The sequence below is a fragment of the Epinephelus lanceolatus genome, chromosome 22 (genome assembly GCF_041903045.1).
Source record: "Epinephelus lanceolatus isolate andai-2023 chromosome 22, ASM4190304v1, whole genome shotgun sequence".
Classification (NCBI taxonomy): Eukaryota; Metazoa; Chordata; class Actinopteri; order Perciformes; family Serranidae; genus Epinephelus; species Epinephelus lanceolatus.
The window spans coordinates 23,171,791-23,185,446 of NC_135755.1; the positions used below are offsets into that span (position 1 = coordinate 23,171,791).

Genomic DNA, 13,656 nt, shown 5'->3' on the forward strand with positions numbered 1-13,656 from the left:
TTCCAATAACGTCTTCTCGACCAGACAGCTCGCAAATGGACACTCATCCTTATCAGCACATCCACAGTGTCTCTGCCCCGTTTCCCCTCCTGTGCTAACAGATCTTTCCTGTGTAATTGGATGTACAGTCATCATCGAAGACAGGAAAGAAGTGTAAAGTGGTGATAAACTTACAGAAGATCACATACTCTTGATTAAATGTTGTCCACTGTGCAGTAACGTCAATGATGGCAAATAAAGGTCACATAAAGAGATGGTGTCAGTTTCAATGCTACTGCGGATTACACTGAGTTTTACAAAGAAAAGTACATTGAATATTCAGTTACATTGAAGTTAAATCACATAAATCAGCCTTGGATTAAGAGATGGTAGGGTTTGAGATTGGTTAAGTGCTGGAGGAGGGGTGCAGGGCAATCGCCCTTAACTGTCAGCAACAAGGATATCTCCAGTCACATGGATTGTCGAATGAAACAGCTTGCCAGAGAAAGCTTCCTCAGGGGCTCGTATGTGTTGTTTCCTCCATCCTGAGCATATGCTCCATTGTCTGTTAAAAGGTTTGAGAAGTGTAAATAAAGGCACGCTCGTCGAATGGATGATAAACTGTGAAATAACAGACAATATTAAGGACTGTTATGAGTTCCTATCGTCGAATTTCTATCGGAACACCTTAAAAGTGTGACCAGAAAACAGCACAAATACTGTATATTGATTATTTCTTTGGGAGGGCTCTGCTTTAAGGGCGTCGAGCTTATGTAAACACTTACTTTGTGGTTAGGGAGCAAGCAGAAAACCTTGAGTAATTAAGGTTTTCGGTCTAAAATCTGATGGCCTAGCCAGTGAAAATCAATATACACTTATGCTAGTCAGAAAGTATTCGCACTTGAGTAAACAGTGTGAATTAAGGGTGACGCTTGACTTCAAAATATCATACGCTGACTGCAATCTTGTGTCTTTTCATGTGCCAGTAAACATCTGTGTGGCATTAGAGGTCTGCAAAGCCAATGGGAAGTGAGCTGCAGTGCTGCTTATTCACCGTGGCATTTTGTGCCACGCAAGCATGTTCCTGGGTAGTGTCAGGGGCCGGGGTGGCTTATGAGCTTGCATAACAACTCTTTAATAAAGTGGATAGGGGCCCAGAGTCACATCTTCAGCACATTTCATGAACTCGCCCCGGTTTTGCAAATGCCATTCAAAATGATGCAGCGGTGACGGCCGGAGCTCTTTCTGTCCACCCAAGTCATATCTCTAAGTGAAGATCCACGCTTGAGCATATGGGCCAAAGAAAGCGCTGGAGCTCAGCCTAACCCCCAGCCACCTCCCCCTCCCCCTTCATCTCCTGACGCAAGATCCAGACTGCAATAAGAGGAGCCAAACATCTCTGGCAATTTCTCACAATGACTCAGCCATCAATCACAGTACCAACTCTGTGAAAATGGACTGAATTCTCCATTTTTTCCTGCAATATGTTACAGCAGAATATAGTGAAATACAATAAGTGAGCATGGTGAGAGAAGTGCAGAAAGCCTGGGATTGCTCATTACACAGTATTACCATTAATTTATTAGCCCACTTGGAAAGTCTACATCTCAGAATGCAATTTCGTAAACTAGGTTTTTAGCTACAGTATACACAGTACAACAAAAGTACATTGTCCAAATCATATGGGCCTTAAATAAGTAATTCACATTTTCATTTCAGCCCCTTATCTGTTTGTGGCTGGAATACAGAGCTTAGAAAAGTTACCTGGTAATCATTTAATTTCCACAATGTAATGCCACCTACATTTGTGAATAGCTCCCTCCGATAAAACAGCACTGCACACTTAGAGAGCTAAAGACCCTGACGTTTCTCTCAGGAGTTGGCTGACTTGGTAAGAGTAAATATTGAGCTTCCACTCCTCAGGTGGGCAGGAAGAGCTCCTATGGGATGCTCATGTTGCTCTGCTTCTGCTGGAAGTTTGAGTCGGCAGGGCTGCTAACGTGCTAGCTATAAAAAATTGATGAGCAAATAGCTTCTGTGGGATTTGTGCCTATCCTCTCAAACTCTCAAACCAATATCATCTGGGCAAAAACATCTTTAATAAGCATCAACAGAGACACTTAGAGAAGTGAACTTTGCTACATAAAAGTGCGGAGGGTTGCTAAGATAATTAAAGTAAGAATAAGACAGCAATAGCACTTTTATTTACCCATACAATGCTTTACATTTAAAGCTGTATCGATTGATTCTTTTTCACCACTTGGGGGCAGCAGAGCAACCTCCAAATGCCATATTTACACATTGTCACCTTAATAAGTTGCTGTGATTAACGTGTTGCTTATTTACATGTAAAGCAGACATTAGCATCCATTTGGAGTCATGTTTCTGATAATTTTTTTGGCTTTAAGTCTCCACCAACTCCTAAATATTTGGCTCTTTAGCTACTAAATGCCTCCATTACAGCCCAGTCACCAGAATAAAATGTTGGCATTGTATATTTCTGCAAACCTCTTATGTCAGATTTGTACATTTTAAAGATGTGATGTATAGCTCAGATTACATGTTTATGAGCTGAGTGGGGAGAGGGGATGGTGGATGGTGTGACACATACTGTTGACAAGACAGCTGGCAAGCGGCAGACAACAGCAGACCACTGTTCTAGATCATCAAATGCGTTTTGTAGTGAGAGTGAAGGACATTTCAAGCCTTGTTTGGAGCAACTAAATAGGCCATTTAACCACAGCCTTGTCACAACATAAAACGGAAATGTAAAGATATCAGCAATATATGAAACATACAAATGTAACATATCCATGGTTTGCAGAAATGTACAATGCCAACATTCATTGCTGCAGGTGGCTTGCCAGCTAGTCACTAATTTGGTCTTTGTGGCATTTGGTGCTGGCCGGGTTGCAAACAATTTATTAGATCCTGAAACAAAGCTGATGAGAGCTGTGGGACTGAACCAAAACATGAAACCAAAAGCTAAAGCTTAAAGATGCTAAAATGCTACATATCCTATCGAGACCAGAACTTTTGTTTGGTATACATTTTTAATTTCTCCTAGCTATTTGGGATCAGTAGGACCTGATAAGTGAAAAAACAACTAAACAAAGTCAACGATAATAAAGTCAACGATAATAAAGTCCAATTGTCCCTCAACAAGCTGAGGATAAATTCCCAGTGTCCTCAAACGAGTACTTCCTAAAACAACACACTGTCTTAGCTTGTTAATGTTGCTCAAATTTCAAATTTCATATATACACAAGTTTCAACCATAAAATGTGATCAGGTTTTGGACCTTGGGATTGGCTGCAGACTAACTTTGCAAAGATGGCTGCCATCTTGTTTTTACATGGATTAGTGTATTTTGCACCAGCTACCACTAGATGGGGCACAAGAGTGTCCACAAATGAGGACAACAGGTCTATGTTAAGCAAAATAAAGTATAAGGTGCAAGAAACCAAAGATGTGATGTCCTCATAGGAGGACGCAGGGTCTCAGGAGGATATAGCTGAGGTGAACTGCAGAGCCATGTAATCGTTTTCTCTGAATTTGTCACTACGAGCTCCGCTTTTTCTCATTATACATGGTCATTTGATGCGACATTCATTTAAAAATATACACAGCTTTGAAGTCAAACAATTATATATACACCCAATGTCATGTTTTTAACTGCTGCTAAAGAGTGAGCTGATTATATTGTGATCATGACCGCTTTGTATTTCTGCTGCTATGGCATGACACAATAACTTACTGTGACTGAACAGTTACTTTGTGGGTCAGGACATACTTACCTCTCTACATGTTCCCTGCCAGGACAAATGGTCCACGTGACTCTCATGTCTCCTGCGTAGCTTATCAAACACATGTAAAAACATACAGTGTCTGTAAAGAATTCATTGGTTACACCAGCAATGATATTGAAATATTTATTACAGCTTATGAAATCACTGCTTGTATTGTAAAGCAGACCAGAGCATACAGAGCACATCCACTGTTGCTGGGCCAAAATTTATTTGGCACTAAAATGGACAGAGGGCTAATGAGGGATATTAACTGATAATTAAAAAAAAAAAAAAATGAATTGATCGTTCCATCATTTTGGAGGTCCTTCGCTGTTATCCATATAAAAGAGTTCCAAGACCCGGACAAAACACCAGAACTTTTTGTCATACCTAAGTGATAAATCTTACTCAGTAATTTATTTGTTGGCAAACAAGTTTCACTGTTACAACAAATATTAGTTATGAGGTCATTCAACTTGGAAATTACAAAAAGGAATAAATAAGAAGCCATAATCATAGCCAATAATAAAAACTTGTCTGTGCCACTAAACTCACTTCCATCCTCCATTTTTATTATTGTTTATTTAAACAAATAAATAAATATATTTTCTCCTCGTGGAAGAAAAACAAAAACACTTCCAGTTTTTCTCACTCCATAAGCTCTTTCTTTAATAAGTAAAACAACCATCTTTCCTTTTTATACAAGTGCCGAGTGCTCATCAATGTTCAATTTGCTCTCTTTCTGAGAAGCACAAGCGTTTTCTGAATGCCAATAAGAGTTGCAGAATGCACTTTGAACCTTTCTGAGGGACACCTCATGATTAACTTGGACTTATTCTGTCTCCTCGACGGTCTGCGAATCAGAGCTCCGCTATCTACACAGTAAAAAAAAAAAAAACAAAACAAAAAACAAACAAAAAAAAAAAGGGATAAGAAATCAAACCATAACAGAAAATAGACCTGAAAACAAAGATGAAAATGCCTGCACGATAGGTGTTCTGTCGTGATATTTTTTGTGTCGTTTTGCTGCTATTTAGATGGTCATTTCTTGGAAAGTGATCAAAGAGGAAAACAAAAAGGAATAGACTGGTACCAGAAACCCAGAAAGGCCAGCACAACAGAACAAAATTGCTCCTAACCACTACATTTACAGAGACAAAGGGTTTGCTCGGAACAAAAAAAGCATACTATTGTGTGCAATGCTAGTTATCTGTACAATTACATAGAAATATCTCATAATTCTCTTATTAGTTTTTTTTCTCCCTCTTTTAACAACTGTTATTACAGTAAAATGAAAGAAAAAAAGAACAGCTATGCTTGAAAGCATACGATCAATAATTCCTTCTTAGTAATTGTTCAAAATGTGTGTTTGTGTTTTTTCTTTTTTTTTTTTTTTTTTTTAGGTTTTTTTTTTGTGTTTTTTTTTCATTGAAGGGACACTTCAGCAAACAAAATGTGCTGCAACTCACCAAAGAGGAAGAAAATCTTTCAAAAAGTCAATATAGATACAGAAGTATAATAAAATAGTCCTTTTTTTTAAATTTCCCATTTATTCTGGTGAAGTCTATAGTGTAGACTTGTATAGTTTGGGGCTACGCAGTTCATTTCGACTGTCAGACTATATCTCTGAGACCTAAAAATCCTGTGTGAGTAATTGTCTCTTTTCACACTGAGACAAAACACGCCAAACCACACAGGGTCGGAGGGAGGGGGGGGGAACACAACATCAACAGATTCCCGCAATGTTTAACCAACTATAGTCACATATTAGCCCCCATACGTAGCAATAATCATCCTGTTTGTGGTCAGTAACAGCGAGAGTACAGTCATTTGCTCTGCCTCAGTCTTCGGGACACAGAATAAAAAGAAAGGCTACCACTGCCAACGACTGATGGAACAAGGGGATACAGGGAAGAGGACTACAGTAATAGGAGGGACACTGGAGGAGTGGGAGGGTGTTGGGCCTATAGGCTGGTGACCAGATGCGAGGGCTCCGGCTGGGCCTCCTCTGGAGATAGATCCTCTTTGTTTGGGGGCACAATGAAGCCATCGCTGCTGCCCCGCCCTAGCTGGTAGTAGGAGTGCAGCTGATGGAGGTGGTTACGTGAGCCCAAGTTGGGCATGCTCTTGTAGTAAACGTCGTCCGAGCTGGCCTCTGGGCTCTTGGCGTCCCCGCCGTCCTTGGAGCCGTCAGCAGATTCTGCAGACACATCAGGCAGGCCGGGCAGCATGGGCATGCTGGTATAGAGGGAGTCTCTCTGGTGGTTGTGGCTGGGTGACGAGCCCTCGTCATCGGTGTGCTCGTTGGTGAGTAAAGGAAAGAAGCTTTCGCTGTTCTCCTGGGGGATCCTCCTTCGAGACGAGGAGGTAGTGGTGGCGGACGAGAAGGGGTGGTGGGGCAGCGGCAGGGGTGGCGGCACCGGCTGGTGGAGGTGATTGTTAAGGTTGTCCACCGCCTGCAGTGTCGGGGGCGGTCTTTGAGGCAACAGCGGGGCATGAGACTCCTCGCGGATTAACTCCAGGCCCAGGCCTTCGTCGTGGTGCGGACCAAAGGTGGAGTGGTCGTCCAGGCTCAGCGCCACATTCATGCCCATCCCCACTCCCAAGCCCATCCCGTAGCCACTATCCTTGCCACCGTTGCTGACGTTATTGACCAGCTTATTCATAAGGTTCCGGTTCTGCTCGGTTGAGCGCTCGTGGGAATTGTTGAGGTAGGAGGGGATGTAATTGGAGGTGAGCTCTTTCAGGATCTTCTTTTCCAGGGTGGTCTCCTTGTGGTTATAGCCCCGATCAATGATCTGGACGCAGTCACTCATGTACTCGGCGCTGGCGATGCTGTAGCTGTTGCCATGGTTACCATTCAGTGGTAGAGTATCCATGACACTTGTATCCCGGGCATTGTTCAGGATTCCCTCTGGAATGACAAACATGGGTTGGGTTGGGGGGTAGAGTGGGCGAACGAGAAGGGTGAAATCTGATGGGATGTAATTGCCACAGCTAAATGTCAGACATTTTTACAAACACAAATTACACCCATCAAATACTGTAGCCCTTTTATTCTTTATTACGTCCTGACCCTCCAACACCCCTCAGCAACCTAAGGTCACCTGCAATTCTATAAAGTGCACTTTGTGGAAATGAAGACCCTACAGTATTTGGATTAGGTTAAGACATCAAGCACAATATCTCCATTAAAAGCCTGTATACTACAAATACGAACATCATACACACTTACCTTGGTACAAATATAACATTTTCTAACACCCAATTTCACTTTTCATTAAATTTTACAGATGGCAGTGATGAAAACACAGATATATGTGTGACACGTGACAACACAAAGCACAGCACTGAAACACTTAAGCACCACATTCAAGCAAACACAGACAAAATCCAATCCATGCATTAAACACGTAAAGTGAACACAAACCACAGCAACAGCTGTAAATTTGGACCCCCGCCATATTGTCCCATATGAGCATTGCAATATAACACTGTAATACTGGGGGGAAAGAAAGTAATTTATTCATGTCTGCTTTGTCTGCGTGAACACAACTAGCCCTCTCTCCAGACATGAATTAGTTAAGGCATCTCCGAATCAACCCACACTGGAAGGAAGGAGACTTTCTGTTCTCTCTGTTGCATGAACATGAAGATTTCATTTTTCATCAGTTTGACCAAGTCTGTGCCATCAGCATCAAAGCAACATTTTTTGATGATAATTCAGACTACATCAGACAAGGCCATCCAGCTCGTTAAGAGTGTCAAGCTCACAAGTTTGACCTCTTGAAAAATTGACAAGACTTGTTTCTGAGACCTTCAAAAAAGTGTATTGGCTTGATCAAAGTGAAAAGTAAAAAAAAATAAAATTTATAAATAAATAAAAAGTGCATGAACAAAGGCACGGATATTCAATATCCACTGAAAAGAATACAGATCAATTTATATTGATGTGCCTTATGAAATGTTTAGGCGAGTCTGAACGTTAACTGTAATTAGATTAGCTTATTCGGAGTGAAACAGGCCGATGGATATTCGCCTGCGAGAAGCAGCAAATGCCTGAAGTCTTTTTTTTTTTTTTTTTTTTTTTACATCAAGCAATGCCAGCTACAGTAAGCAATGGAATTCAAGATGTGATTGAAACTGATTTTAACAGGTCTATTTGAAATGGTGAGGGCCTTTGTCATAAAAGAATGCTATTACTTCCAAAGGGAATGACATTCTGTTTTCATTACCCCTTTGTCAGCATCGAGTGAAAAGAAAGTAAAGCCAAAGTCAATTACATTTGATAAGCAATGTTTAGTTTGACTCCCATACTTGTCTCTCTGTAGGGCTCTTTTAGGGACAGCATGAGGGGAAGGAAAGAAGAAAAGAAAACACAATAAGCATAAGAGTGACAGGTAGAAGAGAAATGTGCACATACAGTATGCCGATGACGCATCAAGAGAATGTATCTGGAATGCAACCGTTTTATGTCACCATGCAAATTTCGCCACATAAAGAACCACAACATATCTGTGAACAAATATAGAAGAAAAGACCCTTTTTTTTTTGCAGGATCCTTGGGGTATAACATGGCAACGATACTTGAGCATCAAATGCACCAGTAAATCTTTTGATGCATTAGCATTTTCATCCTACCAGATATTTCTTTTACATCTATGGCAATGTAAGTGAATTATAGGCCTCTGTCAAGGGCTCCGATGCAGTACTTGTATTACGCACATAAATTATCCCCTGATCAAAGCTCTCTGTGAGTTTTTTATCTCGGTTTTTTTACACAAGTTTCTCAGTTTTACAGACTCACAAAGTTACAGTGATTTCATACTGACTGCTGAGAGTTGGAATAAAATAATAACAGCTCTGCTCAGAGTGAGACCGGTCCCAGAGTAAAGCGGATTTCTTACTGGCTGATCAGAGATGGTCTCTAATTCTCAAATCTAATATTTAGATTGGTGTTTTAGTCAAAGACCAATATGTTAAAATGCCACCCCACCAATAAAAAGCTAAATAAATCCTACACTAAATGTACTCTGATTTAATAACCCGTGTTTTGAATATATGAATTAGCAATTATTACAATTAAAAGTTTCAAAGGAAATGGTAATATAGCCTTTGACGAGGGCGGAAAACTGAACTATTTATGTCTTAAAAGGGGAATTATTTTTAATAGAATAATATAACTGACTTGCATTTTAAATTTAAACAGACATCCATCACAAACAACAATGTTTGACAGTCCAACAGCAGCATAAACAGAAAGAAATGCTAAAACTAAAAACAGAGAGACAGAAGACATGGCACACAAGCTTTACTGACAACATTAGAGCACATTTAAAATAAATGACTGGGGATGTATCCGGCTCCCTACGGGTACCAATTCTTGATCATTTTTACAATGTCTATGCCGGCCAAACAAGCCATGTAACCAAATTGCATACCCTTACGAGAAGCCAAGATACACCCCCAATGAAAAAACCCACAGCAGGACAAACCTGTGGGATTTTTGTGATCCAGCTATAGTTTGTTCAGTGCTAACACACAACATCTAGAGCAGTGTTTTTTTAATCAAAGCCCTGTAAAAACCCTCTAGGGTGAACACTGGCAATTCAGCTTAGTGCAAGTCCATTACTTTTAAGTCTCCAATCATAAAGTTGCTTTCTGTTCCTGGTCAGGAACAAAAATGTGCAACCTCACAGTTTCTCCAAGACCACACATGAAAAAAACACTGCCCTAGCTACAATGTTAAAGAATGAAAAGAAGCTAGCACACCTTGTGTGTTGTACATGCCCAGAGGGTTGTTATAGACTGCCGATTCCCCAAGCAATGTATTATAGGGATTGTTAGTGCCATGAGGACGTAGGAGTGCATTAGGTATAAGATGGTTAGCCATAGCCCCTGGTGCAGCCAGAAAGAGACAGAGTGAGACAGAGAAAAACAGGAGAACAAGAGCGTAGAGACAGAAAAAGGTAGGTGGGTAGATAAATTGAGATATAGACAGAGAGAAAGAGAGAGAACATACATATCAGTTGGGCAGATGCAGCTGAGCAATGACAGCCATTAACATCCAAATGATCACATGATCATTAATGTGAGGGGTATCGCTACATGAAAGTGGCAGAGCTGAGCTGAGCTGAACTGAACTGACATGGCTAATGGGACCGATGGAAAAGTGTGTGTTAATTGTTTTGTTAATGCCGGCCATTAGTGTTAAGCCTGTTTTTGTGCTCCACATTCAGGCGGCATACTCGTGTTAACAGACATAAATTACAAAGAAGCACTGACATGGCCAACACAACACATGTACTGGTACATTTCTAGACTTAAACAGGACAGAATACAATAATAACTCAGGACACTGTTTGGTCTTTGAAGCTGAAGTAGTCTCTATAAATATGTATGCAAAATCCATAGGAGGTGGAACAAGACTTTAGTATTGGAAACATCCTGGTCTGCATCTGTAATCTGTTTGAGCGGCAGGTAAACAGTCCATGTAGAGAGGCAGAGTGCACTGGCTGAAATGCAATTTGGGAACCTACAGGCTATTGTTTGATAGCAGTTTAGCTTTATATTAGGTTTTTATAAAATGTTTATGCATTCATATGCAGATATCCTCTCATAGAAATTAGTTCAATTGACTGGTACACGAAGGAGGAACTCTTGGCTTGGATATCGTCTTGCTACACTGGATCTTCCGAAATACTGACTGGTACCCCGAAAGTCCCGTCATTGTCAGACTGATAGTTGACAGATCCCCAGATTGAGGCTAAAGTTCCAAAAAGAAAGAAGAGAGTGCTCCAAATTCATGATGAGGTGGTGCGCATGGGGCAACTCAGCATTCATCCTGATACGCTACATTCGTTTTTTGGCGTCTTTTCTTTTTCGACCTTGAAAGACCAGGAACACGAGCAAAAATCGTTGCAAATAAAAGATTAAGCTGCGTGTTGGTCTGTGCTAACGCAACATGCAATCGCCAGTGTCTAAGCTAACTAGCTAATAAGCGACAGTAGCAACTGATTTACTGATTTACCAAGGCCAAGGAGAACAACAGCAGAACCTGGATGCTAGCACAGTTTAGGCTAACGCTAGCAGTTCTTTGTTAAATAGCTCCCAGAGACATACAAAGTTGATGTCTGAGAGCAAACATAGTGTTTGAAAATGTTTGTTAGCAAAACAGTCAAGACAATGTTAGGAAAAATAAAGTCTAATCTTGTATTTTTCATCATTATACTTTTCAGCTAACTTGTTAGACTTAGTTTAGCTTAACTAGCTAGCTAGCTAGCAGCTTACGAAGCCGAACATGGCCGGAAGAAAGTGTGCCCAGCTTTTAGCGTTTCCTAGTGGACAAACAGTGGAATTACATGCGTTATGTGATGTCACAAGCCCCGCAAAATGATTTGTTTTGCCCATTTTATCTGATAACATTTTAAAGTCTAGAAGAGCTGCATGATTCAATCATTTTATCCCAGTTTACGTTGGCGCGGCGCTAAACCCTAAGCAGCCGGCTCGGCTGCCAGAAACACAGTGTGGACACAGTGCCAATCATCTAGGATGGTAATTTTAAGCACAGCAGTTTAACCTTTTTGGCCTCATGCGCCGCTTAGCAACTTTTATAGGAATAAACGGCCCCCACCTCCAACGCTGTATCCAGGTCTCTTTATACAACCAAGGACGTCATTTTGACCTGCAAAATCACCTGTAACCACAGAGACCTGCTTTCGTTGACTTTTTACTGAAATCAAGGATCCATTATACATATTATAAATGATTTCAAGAACCATTATCACTGTAAATTGCATGTGTGCAATGCTAGAACAGAAAGCTTGACTGACGTAGGAACAGTAAGAAAGAGGTGGTGAGGCCTCGCAAACAGTCACATGCTGCCCTATTATTATGGCTTGTGGTATTGCCAATCTTATGAACTGAAGTGGTATGATATTTCCTTTTCCTCTGAAGAGCAAAGCTCACATTTTTTTTTTGATTCTCTTAAGTGCCATTGCTGAAATAGCCTCTGTACAAAGTGTCCTCTCTTTGGTCAAGACGGTCATTACATAGCACCAACCTTGCCTCTTTCGCACAAACAGAACAGAGGCTCATTTCCTATTTATGCGATGCTTCGCCTCAGATACTTGCTGCCAGGATCTTGCCCGAAGAATGACTCATCAGTTTCCCAACCACATAGAACCACACCAAAGCAACCTTCACAGTCTGAGCCCTGTGATTAGCTGCAGATTTGAGGGCTGCAATCTTAAACATGAATGGTGCAGATTCCCTGATGTTTGTTTTTCTTTGCTGCTGATAAAAATAATTTATTTTCAAGTGTTTGAATACATTATGCAGAATATCAAGTATGCTGGAAAATATTTGTGACTCGCATTCATTTCCTGTTTACAAGATCTTTTTCCCCCCCTCTGTCAACATGATATGATGCTATTATTTGTAAAGAAGCAAATTCGAGACTTATGAGGGCGATACATGCATGTGCTTCCAGAATGTGCTATGTCAGAGCGGGTAAACATCTTTTATCTGAGGTACGAGTACACAGCAATTAGATCCTCTGGCAGCAGAGTGCACTATTCTTTTCTAATGCTCTGAATCTGTCAAACCAACGGATAATGATTTTTATATTACCTTGTGACTCTTCCCATCTTTTCAAAAGTTGGTCTTATACTTTATGAGTGTGTTCTAATTGCGGATTTTTTCTATTTTGAAATAATTACAGTACTGCTGATTTAGGCTCATCCTTCAGCATTAATCAAATTTAGAGTTTAGTATTAATTAGACGTATTATAATGTTGCTTGAAAGAAGAATGTTGTTTTGATTTAAAAAAAAAAAAAACAAACCTAATTTGTTGTTGCTGCTTGCCCTAATTACAGTGCGTCCCACAAACACCAGCCCCCTTTTGAATTCTCCCAGTGACAGATCCCCCACTTACTGTGTCTGTGTTTGCTAAATTGGACAATCTCCAAAACAGCACTGATTGTGTGGCACAATAATCCCAAATGCTGGGAGAAATTGAACATGCAACGCTATCAAGATGATTGCGTGACTCCGCTCTTGAGAGGAAAGCGGCAAGAGTGTCAGCTGCGAGCTTCCTTTCAGGTGCGACGGGGGGAGAATCCGGGGTGTGGAGAATCAAAAGGACAAATCAGCGAGAAATATTCGCTCCTCAAATCATAATTCCTTAATAACAACATGGAAGCAGCCACGGATAAGTGTAATTCTCCTTGCATCTGTTCCTTATGATACTTGTTAATTTGGAACACACTTTCCGGCACACTCTTGAGCTCTTGTGAGTGTTATCTCTATCAGATCCAGCCTGGTAAGAAGCCAGGGGTATAATATTGTGTTAATAATTTCTAGCTCCGCCTTTTGCCTTTATCGACAATCCCTGTAGGCTTAATTCTACATCCGACCTACAGCCCCACCCCCCGCCCCAATACAGCCTCTCTGCAATGGATAAAGGCTGTGTCTGTTGATGGTGCTAAGCTGAGTGCCTAATTATTGAGATCTTGACACTTCCTCCCTGTGTCGAACATTAATCCATCATTGTAACTATGCATTAGTGTCTACGCAAGCAGGCGCCCAGAGCGAATTTAGAGAGCAAGCAGTGTGGAACTGGAGCCCTCCATCAAGAGACGCGATGAGCGGGGAGAGTGTTAGGGATGGATGCCAGCCAGGGCGGTATTCGCCACTTGATGTCAGATGTAGTCTGGTATCTATTCTCTGTATAACCTGAGAGACTCCGAAGTTAACTCTATTCACTGCGCTGCTGTCAAATGCATTATGGTAAAATACTTTTTATTAACATGTTCCTGAGAGGGAATTCCACTGAATTGATTTTTTAGGTTGTTATTCAGCACTTTTTCTGAGAGTGAGCCCGGTTTC

General features: G+C 40.9%; 1 protein-coding gene across 10 annotated transcripts in view; it reads right to left on the bottom strand.

Annotated features, from left to right (window-relative positions):
- Positions 1 to 3,897: 3,897 nt before the first annotated feature.
- Positions 3,898 to 13,656, bottom strand: part of LOC117246452 (adhesion G protein-coupled receptor L3) — a 322,005-nt gene continuing 312,246 nt past the window's right edge. For 3 of the 10 annotated variants that reach the window (XM_078164394.1, XM_033610368.2, XM_033610351.2), the window contains 3 exons: positions 9,540 to 9,665; positions 8,085 to 8,102; positions 3,898 to 6,681 (listed from right to left, as the gene is read on the bottom strand). In XM_078164394.1, the coding sequence (XP_078020520.1) occupies positions 5,732 to 6,681; positions 8,085 to 8,102; positions 9,540 to 9,665 (1,094 nt within the window). In that variant the 3' untranslated portion in view covers positions 3,898 to 5,731. Of the gene's footprint in view, positions 6,682 to 8,050; positions 8,103 to 9,539; positions 9,666 to 13,656 lie in introns of all 10 variants that reach the window. The other 7 variants (XM_033610365.2, XM_033610361.2, XM_078164397.1 and 4 more) reach the window with 6 other exon arrangements.